Source organism: Rhinoraja longicauda, chromosome 25, assembly GCF_053455715.1.
Source record: "Rhinoraja longicauda isolate Sanriku21f chromosome 25, sRhiLon1.1, whole genome shotgun sequence".
In the NCBI taxonomy this organism is placed as follows: domain Eukaryota; kingdom Metazoa; phylum Chordata; class Chondrichthyes; order Rajiformes; family Arhynchobatidae; genus Rhinoraja; species Rhinoraja longicauda.
This window is the reverse complement of record NC_135977.1, coordinates 22241231-22261653: the sequence shown is the minus strand read 5'-3', so window position 1 is coordinate 22261653 and position 20423 is coordinate 22241231. Positions and strand designations below refer to the sequence as shown.

General features: G+C 43.6%; 1 protein-coding gene across 3 annotated transcripts in view; it reads left to right on the top strand.

Annotated features, from left to right (window-relative positions):
* The window catches only part of rhof (ras homolog family member F), a 48849-nt gene that overhangs the window by 8556 nt on the left and 19870 nt on the right, over positions 1-20423 (top strand). The window contains exons 1-3 of one of the 3 annotated variants that reach the window (XM_078421662.1): positions 6934-6982; positions 7431-7613; positions 13603-13690. In XM_078421662.1, the coding sequence (XP_078277788.1) occupies positions 7479-7613; positions 13603-13690 (223 nt within the window). In that variant the 5' untranslated portion in view covers positions 6934-6982; positions 7431-7478. Of the gene's footprint in view, positions 1-6933; positions 6983-7164; positions 7614-13602; positions 13691-20423 lie in introns of those variants that run through there. The other 2 variants (XM_078421661.1, XM_078421660.1) reach the window with 2 other exon arrangements.

The window sequence follows — 20423 nt, the reverse complement described above, 5'->3', positions numbered from 1 at the left end:
GCTTGTCCAGTCCTTTTAAAATCTTATATGTCTCTATAAGATCCCATCTCATCCTTCTAAACTCCAGTGAATACAAGCCTAGTCTTTTCAATATTTTCTCATATGACAGTCCCACCATCCCAGGGATCAATCTTGTGAACCTATGCTGCACTGCCTCAATTACAAGGATGTCCTTCCTCAAATTAGAGGACAAAACCAAAAAGATGCAAGATTTTAGATTTAGAGATACAGCACGGAAACAGGCCCTTCGGCCCACCGAGTCCGCGCCGCCCAGCGATCCCCGCACATTAACACTATCCTACACACACTAGGGACAATTTTTACATATTACTCAGTCAATTAACCTACATACCTGTACATCTTTGGAGTGTGGGAGGAAACCAAAGATCTCGGAGAAAACCCACGCCGGTCACGGGGAGAACGTACAAACTCCGTACAGACGGCGCCCGTAGTCAGGATTGAACCTGAGTCTCCGGCGCTACATTCGCTGTAAGACAGCAACTCTACCGCTGTGCCACCGTAGTGTATTGCAGATGGCAGTGCAATAATGTGGTCTATCTGAAATTGGCTGTAAGACCATAAGACATCGGAGCAGAATTAGACCATTCAGCCCACTGAGTCTGCCTTTAACATGGAAATCTAGTCGAAATATTTAGAGCTATGAGACCCAAGGTAAGTTGGCAAATTGGATTCAAAATTGCCTTGGTAGTAGGACACGGTTTAGGTTTATTATTGAGGTCCAGTGAAAAGCTTTGTTTTGTATTCTAGTTTAGTTTAGTTTATTGTCACGTGTACTGAGGTCCAGTGAAAAGCTATCCAATTAAATTAGATAATCCTGTACATAAATACAAGCAAGCCAAACTCACAGTGCATGGGTGGGTTGTCTTTGAGATTGGAAGCCTCTGACCAAGGGTGTTCCACAAAGAGCAGTGCTGAGACCTTTGCTGCTTGTTATATACTTCTGGCATGAATATAGAAAGCTATGACTAGTAAGTTTGCAGGTGACATAAAACCAGTACTGCTGCAGATAGTGAAAAGGCTTGTCTAGGGCCATGGGACGATCAAATGTTAAAATGGGCAGAGCAATGGCAATTGGAATTTAGTTCTGATAAACATAAGCTGATGCACTTTGTGAGGACCAACAAGGGTAGGACATCTATATACTAAAACTCTCATTTGTTATCTTGTTTGTGACTGAACTTCAGCCAAAACGGTACACAATAGCACGACAATTTGAGGCCCACCTTACTCACCATTGTCACTTTAGTGATAATGCAAGTAGTTTTATTGAAATCGGTGTTATATTTTTAAAGTTATTCACATTTTAAAGTTTAAAAGGAGGGGAGGGGGGAGTGGGGGAGAAGGGAGAGGGGAGGGGGGGTTGAGGAGAGAGGGAAGGGGGGGAGGACAGGGTGCTGCACCAATGCAGGAGAGGTTTGGGCCCAACGGCTCCATTTTGTCTAATATTCATTGAAAGATAGGGTATTAGGGAGTGTTGAGGAACAGTGTGACTTTGGTGTAGCAGTCTGAGAATCCCTGAAGGTGGCAGCACAGGTATATCAGGTGTTGAACCAGACATACGGGATACCTGGCTGCATTAGTTGAGGAAGCCTCAAAGTGCTTGAGTAACTCAGGGGGTCAGGCAACATCCCTGGAGAACATGGATAAGTGATATTTCAAGTTGGGACCCTTCTTCAAACCCGAAGCGTCACCTGTGCACTCCGTGTCTTCTTTTGTAAACCAGCATCTCCAGTTCCTAGTTCTTAAGGCATGGAATGAGCCATGAGGTTATGCTACAACTTTATAAAGCGCAGATTTATCCTTTGCTGGAGTCCTCTGTACAGTTCTGCTCACCACAACTACAGGAAAGGTGTGATTGCACTGGAGAGTATACAGAGGAGATTCACCTGGATGTGTGGGAAGGAACTGCTCATGCTGGTTTAAACCGAAGATAGACACAAAAAGTTGGAGTAACTCAGCGGGACAAACAATCATGTCTGGAAAGAAGGAATGGGTGACGTTTCAGTCGAGGCCCTTCTTCAGGAGGCAGGGGAAAGGGAAACTAGAGATATAGACGATGATGTAAAGTGGTGAAGAAGAATGAATGAAAGATATGCAAAAAAAGTAACAATGATAAAGGAAACAGGCCATTGTTAGTTGTTTGTTGGAAGAAAACGAGAAGCTGGTGTGACTTGGGTGGGGGAGGGATGGAGAGAGAGGGAATGCCGGGCACCTTACAGCCCAGTGGTATGAATATGGATTTCTCTAACTTCAAATAACCCTGGCATTCCTCCTCTGTCCACACTGTACCGCTAAACTAAATTGGGTTAAATGGGTCCAGTTGACATGCGGCATCTTGGTCGGCATGGAGGAGTTGGGCCCAAGGGACTGTTTCTGTGCTAGATGACTCTATTTTAGTCCCACTACCTCTGCTTTCCCTCCTGTTTCTCATTAACATGCTGCCTCATCTTACACCCAAAGTATTTCAGGATTTATAGCTATGATGACTTAAGCAATATCACCTCTCTCAACTTCTCCTTTGCAGATTATATCTACTCGTGTGGAGGAGAAAGGGTCACTCACACTGATTGGGCCGAATGGCCTGCCCTTCGGTTCCATGCATCGCCACTGTTATCCTGATGGTCTGAAGTCTCTATTTCCCTCCACAGATGCTGCCTGACCCACTGAGTTCCTCCGGCACTTTGTATTTTGATCAAGATTCCAGCATCTACAATTAGTTCCTTCCTTGTATCTCCAATCCAATTTCACACACAAGTTTCACATACAATGTCTGACAAGAGTCGTGAGTGTTCAATTGTTATATGTAACAACAGATAGAGGCCAAGTCAATGGATATTTTTGAAGCAGTGATTGATAGATAGATTATTGATTAGTATGGGTGTCAGGGGTTATGGGGAGAAGACAGGGGAATGGGGTTAGGAGGGAGAGATAGATCGGCCATGATTGAATGACACAGTAGAGCGGATGGGCCGAATGTCCTACTTCTGTTCTTATCACTTATGACCTTATGACAATGGAACAATTACATTCTTGCGGCAGCAAACAGGCCTGTAAACACAATAGTGTGCACAGAGATGATATTTAAAGTTGAGAAATTCCAGTGTATCAATTCACTGATCCTGAAAACCACCGCCAGAGCTGACCGCAGGCTGACCTTTTCCACGGAGGGATTTTAATGTGGGATTAGGTAAAAAACAAACTATTTTGTTTAGGTCACACTGGTACAGGACCACTGGTAACGGGAGATAGACACAAAATGCTGGAGTAACTCAGCAGGACAGGCAGCGTCTCTGGAGAGAAGGAATGGGTGACATTTCCCTATTCCGTTGCCGTTTCCCTATTCACGCGAGACGGATAATTCAAACATTAGACAGAACTGTGTGATCGATGGTCGGCGTGAACTCGGTGGGCTGAGTTTCCATTCTGTATCCCTAAAACTCCCCCCCCCCCCCAGAAAAAAAAATGCATTCATGAAAATCTGAAGTCATCTGAAATAAAAGCAATAAACACCGTCAATCCAGCAGCGTCCGCGAATTAGTGCTGGAGGAACTCAGCGGGTCAGGCAACATCTGTAGAGGGAATGGACAGACGATGTTTCAGTCTGAGGAAGGTTACCGATCCGAAACGGCGTCTGTCCATTTCCTCCACAGATGCTGCCTGACCTGCTGAGTTCCTCCAGCACTTTGTGTTTTGCTCTATGTTTGTCAACTTGACATTATTACAGAATTTAAAGCGGTGATAGAATCCTACAGCATGGAAAGTGGTGAAATCATTGGACAAAGTCAGCATGGATTTATGAAAGGTAAATCATGTCTGACGAATCTTATAGAATTTTTCGAGGATGTAACTAGTAGAGTGGATAAGGGAGAACCAGTGGATGTGTTATATCTGGACTTCCAGAAGGCTTTCGACAAGGTCCCACATAAGAGATTAGTATGCAAACTTAAAGCACACGGTATTGTGGGTTCAGTATTGATGTGGATAGAGAACTGGCTGGCAGACAGGAAGCAAAGAGTAGGAATAAACGGGTCCTTTTCAGAATGGCAGGCAGTGACTAGTGGGGTACCGCAAGGCTCGGTGCTGGGACCCCAGCTATTTACAATATATATTAATGATTTGGACGAGGGAATTGAATGCAACATTTCCAAGTTTGCGGATGACACGAAGCTGGGGGGCAGTGTTAGCTGTGAGGAGGATGCTAGGAGGCTGCAACGTGACTTGGATAGGTTAGGTGAGTGGGCAAATGCATGGCAGATGCAGTATAATGTGGATAAATGTGAGGTTATCCACTTTGGTGGCAAGAACAGGAAAGCAGACTATTATCTGAATGGTGGCCGATTAGGAGAAGGGGAGATGCAACGAGACCTGGGTGTCGTGGTACACCAGTCATTGAAAGTAGGCATGCAGGTGCAGCAGGCAGTGAAGAAAGCGAATGGTATGTTGGTATTCATAGCGAGGGGATTTGAGTATAGGAGCAGGGAGGTTCTGCTGCAGTTGTACAGGGCATTGGTGAGACCACACCTGGAGTATTGCGTACAGTTTTGGTCTCCTAATCTGAGGAAAGACATTCTTGCCATAGAGGGAGTACAGAGAAGGTTCACCAGATTGATTCCTGGGATGGCAGGACTTTCATATGAAGAAAGACTGGATAGACTCGGCTTGTACTGGCAGGAATTTAGAAGATTGAGGGGGGATCTTATAGAAACGTACAACATTTTTAAGCAGTTGGACAGGCTAGATGCAGGAAGATTGTTCCCGATGTTGGGAAAGTCCAGAACAAGGGGTCACAGTTTAAGGATAAGGGGGAAGTCTTTTAGGACCGAGATGAGAAGGGTTTTTTTCACACAGAGAGTGGTGAATCTGTGGAATTCTCTGCCACAGAAGGTAGTTGAAGCCAGATCATTGGCTATATTTAAGAGGGAGTTAGATGTGGCCCTTGTGGCTAAAGGGATCAGGGGGTATGGAGAGAAGGCAGGTACGGGATACTGAGTTGGATGATCAGCCATGATCATATTGAATGGCGGTGCAGGCTCAAAGGGCTGAATGGCCTACTCCTGCACCTATTTTCTATGTTTCTATGTTTCTAAATAGGCCCTTCGGCCCAACGATAAGACGTTGGTGAGACCGCATTTAGAATATTGTGTTCAGTTCTGGGCACCATGTTATAGGAAATATATTGTCAAGCTTGAAAGGGTTCAGAAAAGATTTACGAAGATGTTGCCAGGTCTTGAAGGTGTGAGCTATAGGGAGAGGTTGAGTAGGCTGGGTCTCTATTCATTTGAGCGCAGGAGGATGAGGGGTGATCTTATAGAGGTGTATAAAATCATGAGAGGAATAGATCAGGTAGATGCACAGAGTCTTTTGCCCAGAGTAAGGGAATCGAGGACCAGAGAACATAGGCTCAAGGTGAAGGGGAAAAGATTTAGTAGGAATCCGAGGGGTAACGTTTTAACACAGAGGGTAGTGGGTGAATGGAACAAGCTGCCAGAGGTAGTTGAGGCTGGGACTATCCCATCGTTGAAGAAGCAGTTGGACAGGTACACGGATAGGACAGGTTTGGAGGGATATTGACCAGGCGCACGCAGATGGGACGTGTAGCTGGGACATGTAGGCCGGTGTGGGCGAGTTGGGCCGAAGGGCCTGTTTCCACATTCTATCACTCTATGACTCTAAGCGAGGTTAAGCAACTCTGAAGTTTAGTACATTGCCCAGTGAAGAACCCCTCCCGCTTGGAACAGTCATAGTTTCAGGGCGTTAAATGTCAAATTCCCACGAAGTGGGTGTGCCTGGGATCAAAGACAGAAACCTCTTTGCTCGTGTGATCTCGTTAAAGTGCTCTATGGAACTTCGTGGATTTCAGCCTTAAAATAAAAAAAACATTTATTACAAAATCATGGTGTACAAAATAATGAAAGGAATAGATTGGGTAAACGCACAGTCTCTTGCCCAGGGTAGGGGAATCGAGAATCAGAGGACATAGGTTTAAGGTGAGGGGGGGGGGGGGGGGGGGATTTAATAGGAACCTGGGGATAACTTGTTCACACAAAGGGTGGTGGGTGTATGCCTGAGATGCTGTCTGACCCGCTGAGTTACTCCAACGCTTTGTGTCTATCTTTGGTATAAACCAGCAGTTCGTTGTTTCTACGCTCAGTTATTCCGGCACTTTGGGTTTTTTTTGTGTTTTGCTTTAGATTCCAGCATCTGCAGTCCCTTGTGCCTGCCTTTTATAGAATCGTGTTTATTTATGCAGAATGAAGAAGAGCCCCGACCAAAAACACCGCCTGTCCATTCCTTCCACAGATAAAGACTCATAAAGTATTGGAGTAACTCAGCATCTCTGGAGAACATGAATAGTTGGCGTTTCCGAACGGGGCCCCTCTCCAAACAATTGTTGAGTTTCTCCATCGCTTTGTGTTTTGCTCAAGATTCCAGCGTCCGAGGAACTGCATTGCTGGAGGAGCTCAGCAGATCAGGCAATATCTTGCAGAAACAAGAAACTGCACATGTTGCTTGGTAGAACCAGTTCTTATCATCCTGAACGGGTCTCGACACGAAACGTCAGCTGTTTATAAGATCATGAGGTAAATGCACAGAATGTTTAACCCAGAGTAGGGGAATCAAGAGCCAGAGGACATAGGTTTAAAACGAGGGAGGAAAGATTTAATGGGAATCGGAGTGGAACAAGCTGCCGGGTGGGAGGAGGGGGGGAGGGGGGAGGGGGGGGGGAGTAGTTGAGGCGTGTATCTTCACAACGTTTAAAAAACATTTGGACCGACACATCTAGGGATATGGGCCAAACACAGGCAGATGGGACTAGTGTAGATAGGATATGTTGGTCGCCATGGGCAAGTTGGACCGAAGGGCCTCTTCCCACGCTGTGTGACTTTGACTTTATCCATGTTCTCCAGAGATGCTGCCTGACCCGCTGAGTTACTCCAGCACTTTTGTAAGGCGGCCCTTTGTAAGTTCCATTTATACATTATTTGTGATTTCGGTGAGCTTTTATGTTTTCCAAAGGCCACACGGCAGAGAAACGGTTAACACACAATGGAAACCAATTAAAACAAGGGGAGGCGTCCCTGTCTGAGTTCAGAGCAGCTCAGAGCAGCGTGTGATTGCTTCAGCGAGGCGGGGTAACTCGGACAGGGAGGGTCCTTGAGACGCCAGCACCTACTCGCACACCGTGCTACATACAGCACAGTAGTTTCCCACATCCTTCCGGGCCACCAAGGACAAGACAGCTCAAATCGCCATAAGCGCGAAAACGGTGACAAAGAAGGGCTCAGAGATATTTCAAAGTCCCGCGAAGCCTGTGATCCACCAACTCCAGTACGGTTGGTTGTACTGTCAGCAGATGTGCCGCCACTTGTCACATTCATGCCCTGGGTGAATTTGTGCGCGATTTCCAGGAACCGATTGCACTTCAGTGGAGGGAAAGCCAATTGATTGTCTTTACCATGGCCGTGGCAAATGGCCATGATCGGAACTCGGCCGCGACCGGTGGAAACGAGCTGAAGATTGTGATAGTTGGGGATGGAGGCTGTGGGAAAACGTCCTTGCTCATGGTGTTCGCCAAAGGGGACTTCCCAGAAGTAAGTTGAATGAATGTTGGGTCCTAACCATCTCATGTAACGGCGGATAAACATAGTGCTGTGATACCGGTGGCAAGCGCCCTGAGACATTCAGTCACAGACTCTTCGGCCCATCTCGTCCATGCCGATCGAGATCATAAGAAATCGGAGCAGAATTGGGCCATTCGGCCCATCCAGTCTGCTCCGCCATTGGTTCTATTTTTCTCTTAACCCCATTCTCTGTTAAGCTGGATAGAGCTCTTAAGGATAGCAGAGTCAGGGGGTATGGGGAGAAGGCAGGTACGGGGTACTGATTGAGAATGATCAGCCATGATCACATTGAATGGTGGTGCTGGCTCGAAGGGCCGAATGGCCTCCTCCTGCACCTATTGTCTATTCTCCTGCTGTCTCCCCGTCACTTTTGATGCCCCACCTAAGCTGGTTATAGATGTTAGTTCATTGCTAGTTAGATGTGTTTAGAGGGCACCGGACAAGCGCGGGCAGGTGGGACTAGTGTGGATGGGGCATGTTGGTCGGCGTGGGCAAGTTGAGCGGCGTGGGCAAGTTGGGCTGAAGGGCTTGTTTCCACGCTGCCTGACTCTATGACTAGTCCGATTTGCCCGCGATTGGGCCATATGTCAGGATACCCCTTTTCCGTGGAGCTAAATAGATGGTTTTGATACAGGTTTTTCATATAGACCAAAGTAATATAGACAGATTATTTATACCTTTGTATTAATTCAATAGAAGCCATCATGGGAGATCACCCTGCAAACATTTAAGTTGTGATATTGGCGAACTTTCTGCATGCCGCACCGTATACACGTCGCAGAGAAAACGTGAAGTTATAATCTATCACTGGAGTGTGGAGGTGCAGTCTGCAGGGCACACACATAGCCACACACATAGCCACACACAGCCACACACATAGCCACACACATAGCCAGGCTGCTCAGCAGTGATTTGTCCAGCGGGACATTAACTCATCTCGAAGGGGTGGAATTATCAAAGAGATGGCAGCGATAAATGGAATGGAAACGTGCAGAGAAACTATGTTACAACAGGACGGCACAGTGCCGCAGTGGTAGAGTTCTGGTTCTGGTTGCTGCCTTACAGGACCAGAGACCACGATGTTGTCTGTGTGGGGTTTGCACGTTTCCCAGTGACCGCGTGGGTTTTCCCCAAGACCTCCGGTTTCCTCCCACATTCCAAAGACGTGCAAGTTTGTTGATGTGTAGGATAGAACTAATGTACAGATAGAACTACTGTTGGTCGGCATGGATATGGTGGGCCGAAGGGCCCGTTTCCATGCTGTATCTCTAAACTAAAATAAAAACAAAATGATAAAGTCTACTTTGGAGATAGGGGGAACTGCAGATGCTGGAGTCTTGAGTAAAACACAAAGTGCTGGAGGAACTCAACGGGTCAGGCAGTGTCTGTGGAGGGAATGGACAGGCGACATTTCAAGTCAGGGCCTTTCTTCAGAATCGTTTTTTTTTTCTCTTTTACAATAAATAATATCCAATATTGCTTAGCAGCAGAGCATATGCCTAAACATATCTGTCCGAATCATTCACTTTGATATTTATTGTTGGTATTAGTACTTTCGACATCTATTTCACCCCCGCATCCCCACCCCTCCCACCCATATCCATCCTACCAGCTTTACATTTCACTCCTCCTTTCCTTATCTGACACCATTATGTCTCCTTTTTACTTCTATCCTTTGTCCCACCCATCTGTCAATCAAACCCCCCACTTATATCCACCTATCACTTGCCAGGCTCCCCCCCCCCCCCCCCCCCTTCAGAAAGAAATACCAGAGAAGAAAGAGTCTGGAGGGTTTCTTGTAAGAAAGAAACATTTGTTTCTGGGAAAGTACTCAAAATCAAAATGCCATGCCCCAGTTACAAATGAAATGAAGCTGGTTACAGAGGTGTGGAGGTCAGTGTTGTTACAGGTTAAATCATCACCCTCTCAAGTTGCACTCTCTTTAATGATCTTTTCTCCACTGGAATCTTTATTTTAAGAGCTTGAATGACAGTGGCATTTAAGAGGGTTTTAGATATGCAGGGAATAGAGGGATATGGTTCATGTGCAGCTAGCAGAGATTAATTTAACTTGGCAACATGCTCAGCCTGGACATTATGAGCCAAAGGGTCTGTTCCTGAGTGGCATTGTCTCTGTTCTATAGCACAAACCAGATATAATTGTACCAACACGGAATCGATGCAGACTCAGTCATTTGAATAACAGAGATTTGAAAGTTAATGCATCTGACTTCCTGAGTCTCACCAGGGGAAATGCTAACCTAGATTTTTCTGCTTACGTCCCCAATGTGGAATTTGAACCTTCTGAGTCAGAGGTACACATGCCACGAATCATCATATAGAGAGACCCATCATTTCTCAGAGCAAAGCATCTGAAAGCATGTGCTTAGATTCATAATCATAGAGTCAAACATCGCGAACGCAGGCCCTTCGGCCCAACTTGCGCACACTGACCGACATGTCTCATCCACACTGGTCCCACCTGCCTGCATTTGCCCATATCCCTCTAAACCTGTCCTATCCATGTACCTGTCTGAATGTTTCTTAAAAGTTGCGGTAGTTCCTGCCTCAACTATCACCCCCGGCAGCTCGTTCCGTACACTCACCACCCTTTGTATGAAAAGGTTATTCCTCTTGTTCCTATTAAATCTTTCCTTCACATTAAACCCCTCACCTTAAGATTGATTGTTTTCTTCTCACCTTTCAGTTCCAATTAATTTGATGCCAAATTATAGTACAAGTGCTGATTAATAATCATGCAGTGCGGTTACGAGTGTAGCTGGGCCATTGGTAAACGACATGATCAACAGATCATCTCTTTATCTAATGACGTCTGGAGGCAGAAGAAATACAAAGTGAACAGCACCTGCGTAAACATTACTCATTCATTAATTTAGGGAAAGAAAGATATCAAAGAATTAAATAATATAACAAACAGAATGGAGAGAGAAAGGAGGTAATGAAATTAACTGTTTAAGTTTAAATTGAAAACATCCATAGAGCTGTATAGCACAGGAACAGGCCCTTCGGCCCATAATGTCCATGCCGAATGTGATGACAAATTAAGGCACAAAGTGCTGGAGTAACTCAGTAACTCCCGACCCGAAACGTCATCTATCCATGTTCTCCAGAGATGCTGCCTGATCTGCTGAGTTACTGCAGCTTTTTGTGTAGATTTGTAAACCAGCATCTGCAGTTCCTCGTTTCTTCTTGATGGCAATTAACCTAATCACCTCTGCAAGCACATGATTTATTCCCCTCCATTCCCAGCATATCCATGTGACTATCTGAAAGCTTCTTAAATGGAACTGCCAAAGTAGCGTGCCCCTCTACTGGACTGCAACTTCAATAATCCAGTTGTTATTTTGCCAAATGCAAAGCTGGAGGAGCTCAGCCAGTCAGGCAGCATCTACGGGATGAATGGACGAGCGACGTTTTAGGTCAGGACCCTTCTTCATAGTGGTTGGAGTAGGGGGGAGAAAGCTTGGAAAAGTGAGGCGAGGGTGAGGACAGAGAACTCCTAATTATCTGGTGGCCTGTTCATATTTAGCGCATAAATCTAACAATATCTTCACATTCACTGGGATGTCGACTGGTGGACCCTGTTTGTTTAGAGGCCGTTGGCAGATCTCTCATCAAACTCGCATCTTTTCTTCCGCGCCGCAAATTATTGTGGGTTTGCTGAAGACAAGAGGTTCATTGTACCTGTAGTTCACTTGTGCATGTGCCAACAAGCACAACCTGACTTGGAATGCCGTTAACCCGCCACTGTTGTTCATGCAAATTCTGGATCACGACTCGCAGTACATTTACACTCAAACGTGGGGCATAATTTAGAGTAGGTGACAAAGGCCAGAGGTGACAAGGTGTCAAAATGGTGTCAGATAAGGAGGGGAGTGAAATGTAAGGTTGAAGGGAGGAGTATATACTATGTAGGGGTGGAAGGGGACAGGAGGGAGGGGAAGCAGGGGGATATACAGAAATATGGGACTCAAGGATGGGTAAAGATACAGGGGGTGGGGGAGACTTGCTCCTTTTATCCATATATATTCAATTTTCAAACTGCAATTGATACCATTGAGAAGATAAACTACTCTAAGTGCAATAGGTTGCTTTTAAAAAAAGAAAATTGTATCTGAAATCACCAGCAGATCAATGGTATCAATGGAACTTTATTTGTCACATGTACCGAGGTACAGTGAAATCCATATTTGTATACAGTTCAGTACAGGTATCACCATACATAAGCACTTAAACACATCTTAGATAACCATCCCAGAGTGTACAGCAGTTGTACCACTGACAGTATACAGAGTCACCAGATTTGGTGTCAATTTCAAGTCCCAGTTGTTAAATTCATGACAAGCCACGACCACAGGGAAAAGTGGACAATGAGCAGGCAGCATCTGCAAACAGATACCCTTTGTGCTTAAACTAAAACAACTTTTGCCACAAACTGCAACTTCAGCTGATGTGTGCCACATTAGTTGAGTGGACAGTGTTTTTTTAGTTTTTGTTTAGAGATGCAGTACGGAAGCAGGCTCTTTGACCCATCGAGTCCATGCTGATCACCCGTTCACACTTGTTATGCAATTGTGAACTCCACCCTTCCTGAGGTCTTCTGTTACCAGCCCTGATTTTTCTGGACTTTTCTCGCCTCCAGTTACCCCCCTTCCCCCCCACCTCTACTTTCAGTCTAAAGAAGGGTTCAGACCTGAAACGTCACCTATTCCATTTCTCCAGAGATGCTGCCTGACCCGCTGAGTTATTGCAGCATTTTGTGTCTATTTTTGGTATAAACCAGCAGTTCCTTCCTACACACAAGTTCTGTTGTCCCACTTTCTTATCAACTCTCTACACACTAGGGAAAATTTTACAGAGGCCAATTAAGCAACAAAGCCACGCATGTTTGGGATGTGGGAGGAAACCGGAGCAGCCGGAAGAAACCCACAGTCACAGGGAGAACATACAAACTCCGCACATACAGTGGTGGCTGAACATGTTAGAACCTCGGCCTTGCAAGGAAGTGTGGAGTAGGTGGGGTGTGTCAGGGTGGTCGATAAATATAAACAAGGATTTACTGCTTCTATTGTTTTCCCTGCCAATAAATATTTGTCGATGGATGCCAAATTGGAAAGAATTAGATTTCGCCATTGTTCTTTCAATTCTCTGATTTACTGAATGTCATGTCCCATACAGGAAGTGCTGGGACATGGTGGTGAGGGGTCTGTTTCTGTCCTCTGAAACTCTATGACTCCCTCCCATCTTGAGATAATTAACCTCAGCCACAAAGTCCCCTTACAACCCAAGGCAGGGAAAGGGGCATTTAAAATGAAGGTTTTCAACCAGGGCAACAGTCTCTTCCTGTTAAAAGGTACAAGGCATTGACATCCACCTGGAGGGACATAAAGTCTCTGGCCCCAGAATTGGCCTCTTCAGCCATCCCGACCCTCAGAAAAGACCCATCATACTTGACTTTGGGAGATTGCATGACGTTGATGGGGAGAATAAATTGCTTTGTGTAGGATTAATATAACTGAGTGCCTAATGGTTGGCATGGACATAATGGGCCGAAGGGCCTGCCTCACGCTCCACAAGTGCAACTTGAGTTTAGCGTTCTGGAGCAAAGTTACTGTGCTGTACTTTGAAAAAAGTATTTCACTGTACCTGAGTACACGTGATAACAAAGAAATCATTGAACCATTTGATTTGTATCCTTCAACAAGTTGGTGCTCCCAGTTTGATTTACAGCCGTCACACAAGTCCAACTAAAAAAAAATCAGGTGGTTCTTTTATTTTGGATTGATTTAGAATGAGGTCAGACATTTCCACTTTAAAGTATTAATAGGAAATCCTATTCAGCGATTCATGTTGGACAATAGGATATGGCATTAATAAGCTTGTTCGTTCGTTTTAAAAATCTCCATTTTCCGTTTCTTCATTCCATGTTTTGCTGTTAGCAATACGCTCCATCAGTGTTCGAGAAGTATATGACCGATATCACAATTAGGAACAAGAAAGTCACCTTGACTCTATATGACACGGCAGGTAAGATCCTTCAAATTATTCCAGTTTGGGTAAACTTTAACTCAAAATGTTATCCTGTTAAATCACCAATCAACACACTTCACACTGAAAGCAGGGTCAGAAATGAGAGCATTGGATTTCAAATCTGCTTATTTCAATTACTGCAATTGGTATTAGGACTGGTTTATTATTGTCACAATAAAGTGAAAAACTTTTATTTGCGTGCTATCCAGTCAAATCAAATCATACCATCATTGGTGCCAATGTCCTCGTTGAGATTGGAAAAAATACTTGTTAAAATTCCACCTTTGGTCAAAGATTGTAAACTAATTTCAAAATTCTAGCTCCTGAACCTGATAGGAATTCTCAGAGCTTTTGATTATGCAATACGATAGAACTTTATTTATCCCAGAAGGGAAATTGATCTGCCAAAAGTCAATAAAAACACAAAATACAAGAAACATGAAATTAAAGTGACGAGTGGAAAGGATTGGGGATGGAGGGGTGGGGTGGGGGGGAGAGAGTCTGTCTCAGTCTACCCCACGACAGAAGATGAGGAGTTGTACAGTTTGATAGCCACAGGGAAGGAGGATCTCCTGTGGCGTACTGTCCTGCATCTTGGTGGAACCAGTCTATTGCTGAAATTATGTATCACGACATGAACTTAAACTGTCCAATATCACAAACGTAACATTACCTGATGCTAACCCTGCCCAACTCATCTGTTCTTGACACCACGTGTTACCTCTGACAATCACATATTCTGCTGTCCATATGCTCAAGGTCAATCAAAACTTTGTTGCCTATTTCCAATTAGCATAATATCTTTTCTGTCCATTACTTCTGACCTCACTAACTAAATCAGGTCTCAGTGTCAGCCTCACTTACAAGATCTCACAAGCTATCTCAAAAATCATTCAACCATTGGTGCCAATCCTATCAGCTACCATGGCCCTTATCTCCATGATTTCCCTTCCTACATTTACCACTCTCTCATTCTGTCAATTTACTTCTTTAAACAATCTGTTGGTCATCTGCCCACATGTGATTTTGCTGGGTAAAACTCATGTGAAGTTTGTGCTACATTAAAACTGATCATATTTTTGTTTGTTCTTAAATTGCAAAGTAAATAAAAATGCTTTAAGGGCAGCATGGTAGTGCAGTGGTAGATTTGCTGCCTTACATCACCAGTGACCTGGGCTCGATCCTGACTATGGGTGCTGTCTGTACAGAGTTTGTACCGTTTCCCCTTGACTGCATGAGTTTTCCCCAGGTGCTCCCGTTCCCTCTCACACTCCAAAGATGTACAGGTTTGTAGGCTAATTGGCTTAGGTAAAGATTGGAAATTGTCCATAGTATGTAGGATGATTTTATTGTACGGGGATTGCTGGTCGACACGTACTCGATGGGCCTGTTTCCGCGCTGTATCTCTAAACTAATCTAAACTAAATCAGGATCAACTTCTGTAATTACAGATGCATAATTTGCTTAAAGTAAGAATAAACAAACATAATATTAACTTTTGATATTAACTTTTTGTTAAATTTTCAAAAATTCTTGTATACCAGATGTAGGTTCAAAAAAGGAAATAGATATTAAGATTTAATCATTTGTCTATAGGTACATAGTTAATTTTCCATGAGCCTTTATGCCTGTTAAAATAGATAAGATATTTGATGATTTTGAGTTTGTGCAATTAGGTCTTTGCAAAGAAAATATTTCACCATCCGGTAATAAAGTGGTTTTGTTTAAAATAACAAAATGTAACAAACTTAGAAAATTTACTTCTTATTTTCCCGTTTATAAAACTTTACATTTAGGAGCATCAAGGCGATGTGAAGCATCAAAACTTTACATTTAGGAGCATCTATCGAAGGTATTAAACAGAAACCACCTTGAATAATTTCCATAGGACAATGAAAGAGGTCAGCTTTCATAAGAATGTGTTAGTTGCTTTGATAATTCTTTTCATTCCGTGCTATAGAATAGGGCTTCCTCTGATCATTTCTTGGTATCATACCCCACCCACATCCTCCTTGAAAAAAAAGCTCTTCCTCTTTTGCATAGTCTGAGAAGAAGTTCACGCCATTTTACTTCTATAATTTCAGCTGTCATTTGGCATTTGGTCCCCACAATACTTTTTCTCAGAGCCACATCTTAACTTGCATCTTTGGTGGCCAATTCCTCATTTAAACTAATACATAATGGTCATGTGTATACACCTAATCTCTACTCACTAAACTAAAGTAAACTACTCCCCTCGGTCCAAATAATTGAATTATTCTTTCACTGTCACATTTATTTGGACCAAAGTCCAACCAGGTTCTATTGTTCCATTCTTGTTGGGCAAAATCGCTTCCTATTGTAACTAAGAATTTGTTCTCCATTATAAAGTACTGTCTTAAACTAATTTCTACCATCACCGCCAAAAAGGGCAAGGAGTTTATCTGTATTGGCAAATCTGCCCCATCTCTGCTCATCTACTGCTGAAACCATCATATAGGCCTTTTCTTTCCTTGCTCCACTCTCCATAAATTTGAGTTCATCCTATACACTAGTTCATAGCAAGCATAGTCTACCATCAAAAGGTACTAAAGTGCTGGAATAACTCAGTGGATCAGCCAGCACCTCTGGAAGACATGGATAGGCAATGTTTCAGGCCAGGACCCTTCTTCAGACTGACTATGGGGATGGGGGGAAGGAGAAAGCTGGAAGAGAGGTGGGGGTGGGACAAAGCCCGGCAAGTGCAAAGGTGGATAGATGGGAAGGGGATTTGATTTACAAATGGTGGACAACGGCTATCGACATTCTCCAGAGATGTTGCCTGACCTGCTGAGTTACTCCAGCACTTTTAATCTTTTTTTTGTAAAACAGCATCTGTAGTTCCGTGTGTCCAGTCTACCATCTGCCTAAGCTAGAAACAAGCGATAGCAGATGTTGGTTTACACAAAAGGATACAAGGTGCTGGAGTAACTCAGCGAATCAGACAGCATCTCAGGAGAACATGGATAGGTGTAGTTTCAGGCTATAGGTCAGAGCGACCCGAAACATCACATATCCATGTTCTACAAAGATGCTGTCCGACCCGCTGAGTTACTCTGGCATTTTGTGTACTTTTTTAGACTTGTTAAGCAGATCTTTAATTTTTTTAACTTTATTTTTATGCCCATCCCTTCTGTTCTCTGTAATCCTTCAAGACATTAAAATCATGACACAAATGAGATACTTCAACTCAACCTGCTGAAATGGGGTAACACAATCACTCTACCATATTTTGTGGCTGAACATAGCCACCCACCTTCATTTCCTTTTCACTGAATCGTGTCATCGGTTGCATTTGGTTTCAAGCAAAGGAAATGTTTCATCATTATGCAACAATGAATCCGTTGTCATCTTAATGAGATTAGCAATTATTTGGATAAATAAAATTTCAGATTCATTAGTAGATGAGTATTGATTTTGACTTGCCGAACAATATTCCTGACCTGCTTGAGACCTCTCCATCGCTGAAGATGTAGTTCTCACAAGTACTTTTTACTTGTGACAAGCTTGAAAATTCTAGCTTGAGTTTAGTATTTGAAGAGGAAGTTGTGGGTGATACATAACGGAAAAATAATTGATTGCTCAGTAAGTCAGAGCTGCAGTCAGAGTTGACATCATTGAACCAGCCTCTTATTGCCTGCATATTTGAAATGGTATTGGTACAGCATGCAAAGAAAACATTGGGTTGCAGAAATGGCAGTGCTGATAAGTAAAGAGCTTCCCACTTTTCAGAGCAGAAGTGGCACCAATGTTTTATTTATTCTTGAACTGCAGATGCTGGTTTAAACTGAAGATAGACACAAAAAGCTGGAGTAATTCAGCATGACAGGCAGCATCTCTGTAGAGAAGGAATGGGGGATGTTTCGGGTCGAGACCCTTCTTTAGACTAGTCAGGGGAAAGGGAAACAAGAGATATAGACAATGATGTAGAGAGATAAAGAACAATGAATGAAAGATATGCAAAAATGTAATGATGATAAAGGAAACAGGCCATTGTTAGCTGTTTGTTGGGTGAAAACGAGAAGCTGGTGCGACTTGGGTGGGGTAGGGATGGAGAGAGAGGGAATCCCGGGGTTACATGAAGTTAGAGAAATTAATATTCATACGATAAGATGCTGTTCCTCCATTTTGTGTTTTGCCTCATTCTGATAATGGAGGAGACCCGGGACAGAAAGGTCAGTGTGGGAATGGGAAGGAGAATTAAAGTGTTTAGCAACCGGGTGATCAGGTAGTTCCAGGTGGACTGAGCAAAGGTGTTCAGCGAAATGATCGCCCAGTCAATGTTTGGTATCACCGATGTTCAAGAGTTCACACCTGAACAACGGATACAGTAGATGAGGTTAGAGGAGGTGCAAGTGAACCTCTGCCTAACCTGAAAGGACTGAAGGAGTCCCTGGACAGAGTCGAGGGAGGAGGAACCTTTATCTCCATTTGTTGTGGTTTTGTTAGTGAGGGTTTAGAAGGCTTTGGGGCAAATGGGATGAGCTCAGCGAGCCAACATGATCGGCATGGACAGGTTGTGTCTACACAGCTCTATAACTCTATGGGCAGAACTTTGTGCTGTGCAGTCAAATTAGATCTTGGAAATTCTCATTTTTCAGGTAAATTCTCTGACTTTGGCATTAATAATTTAGATTGAAAGTTTCTCTGCTCTCACCCTTCATTCTATACATGGTGGTTGTGAAATTTCTTGGTAATGGTTGGTCAAAGGTTGGTACAAGATCAATGCCTGTTTGTGTGTTTTCTGGATTGCTTAGTTACCCAGAATATAATCTTAATGAGTCATTGAGGAATTTTAATATACTCATGTTTGTGCTTGGAATTGGAGAGAGCAGATGTTAAGCGCAACACGTAGATTATAATTTTATAAAACTAGCCATAGATTGTAAAAATATCAGCATTAAAAATTGGTCAATGACATATGACAAGCACACAATATCATAGTATAAACATATTGTACTCAGATTCTGAAATTAGTTTCCATTGAGCTCAGTGATGCAAATGGGTTGAGTGTACGTGACAAAGGGAACATTTCTACCTTGTATTCACTGGGTGATTTGGATGTTGTTACTTAGGTTGCTTGAAAGCAGTACAGAGCTATTTCCTGTCTGAGCCAGGCTACATTTGGTAGGAACAGGAAGTACGGACTAAATGACGGTTTGAGGCCATACACCATTTTGAACTTTGACAAAACGATAGGGCGGCACTGTGTTAGAACTGCTGCCACACAGTGTCAGAGATCGGGTGCTGTCTGTGCAGAGTTTGCATGTTCTCCCTGTGACCGCACAAGTTTTCTCCGTGTGCTCCGGGATCCTCTCGCATCCCGAAGACGTGAGAGTTTGTAGATTAATTGGCTTCTGTAAATTGCCCCTAGTGTATACGATGCAAAAGTGGGATAACAGAACTAGTGTGAATGGTTGGCATGGGCACAATGGGCCGAAGAGCCTGTTTCCATGCTGTATCTCTAAATCTAAAAAGGCCCTAAAACTATGCTGCCAAAAATATGCTGGTTGTATCACAATGATTTAAACACAAAACTGTTTTCATCTGCTAGAACAATTTTGATACGAGTAAAACAGCACAGATTCTGAAGAATCACATGGCAAAGGTCATTTTGCAATACTTAGTCAGGTGTTATTTCACTACATGGTACAAGAATGTTGTTAATCCCTTTGGTAATTACTTTGTCTCGTGCCCAAGGCCAGAATGGTCATTCACAAAAATAAACGACATACAATCTGTGTGTAGGTGAGTCATAACGTTGCCTTCACATCTGTGCTATTTGCAGTAAATTCCTTCAAGATTTTTCTCTTTCACTCCCACTTCTTCACCATTAATAGTTTAAAAATGGTTTAAAAAAAGACACAAAGTGCTAGAGTAATTCAGCAGGCCAGGCAGCATCTCTGGAAAACATGGACAGGTGACATTTCTGATCTGGACCCGTAGATTTAGTATTAGAGATATAGAGTGGAAACAGGCCCTTTGGCCCAACAAGTCCAGGCCATACAGAGATCATCCTTAGACCAGTTCTATCCTGCACATTAGAGACAATTTACAGAAGCCAATTAGCCTACAAACCCACAGGTCTTTGAAATGCGGGAGGAAACCAGAGTAGAATCTACTATTTTTTAATGAAACGAGGAACTGCAGATGCTGGTCTCCAAAAATTCACAAAGTGCAGGAGTAATGCAGCGGGTCAGGCAGCATCTCTGGAGAACATGGATAGGTGATGTTTTGGATCAGGAGCAAAGAAGGGCAGCACAGTGGCGTGTCACAGGGTGAACGCACAAATTTGGTGCAGACAGCACCCATAGTCAGGATTGAACCCAGGTCTCTGGCTCTATAAGACAGCAACTCTACAAATGTGCTACAGGAATGCTGCCTGACCTGCTGACTTACTCCAACACTTTGTGTCTTTTTTTGGAAACCAGCACCTGCAGTTCCTTGTTCTGTTAAAAATAGTAGATTGTGCATGGTTTATGAGAAGATTTGTTTCTTATGCTAAATAACGGTTTGTCAGACACAGACACAAGGAACTGCAAATGCCATTTTACCAAAAAAGTCAAAGTGCTGGAATTACTCAGCAGGCCAGGCAGCATCTGTGGAGATCATGGATCGGCGACATTTTTAAAGAAACGTCCCAATCTAAAATGTCGCCCATCCATGTTCTCCAAAGATGCTGTCTGACTCACTGAGTTATCCCAGCATTTTG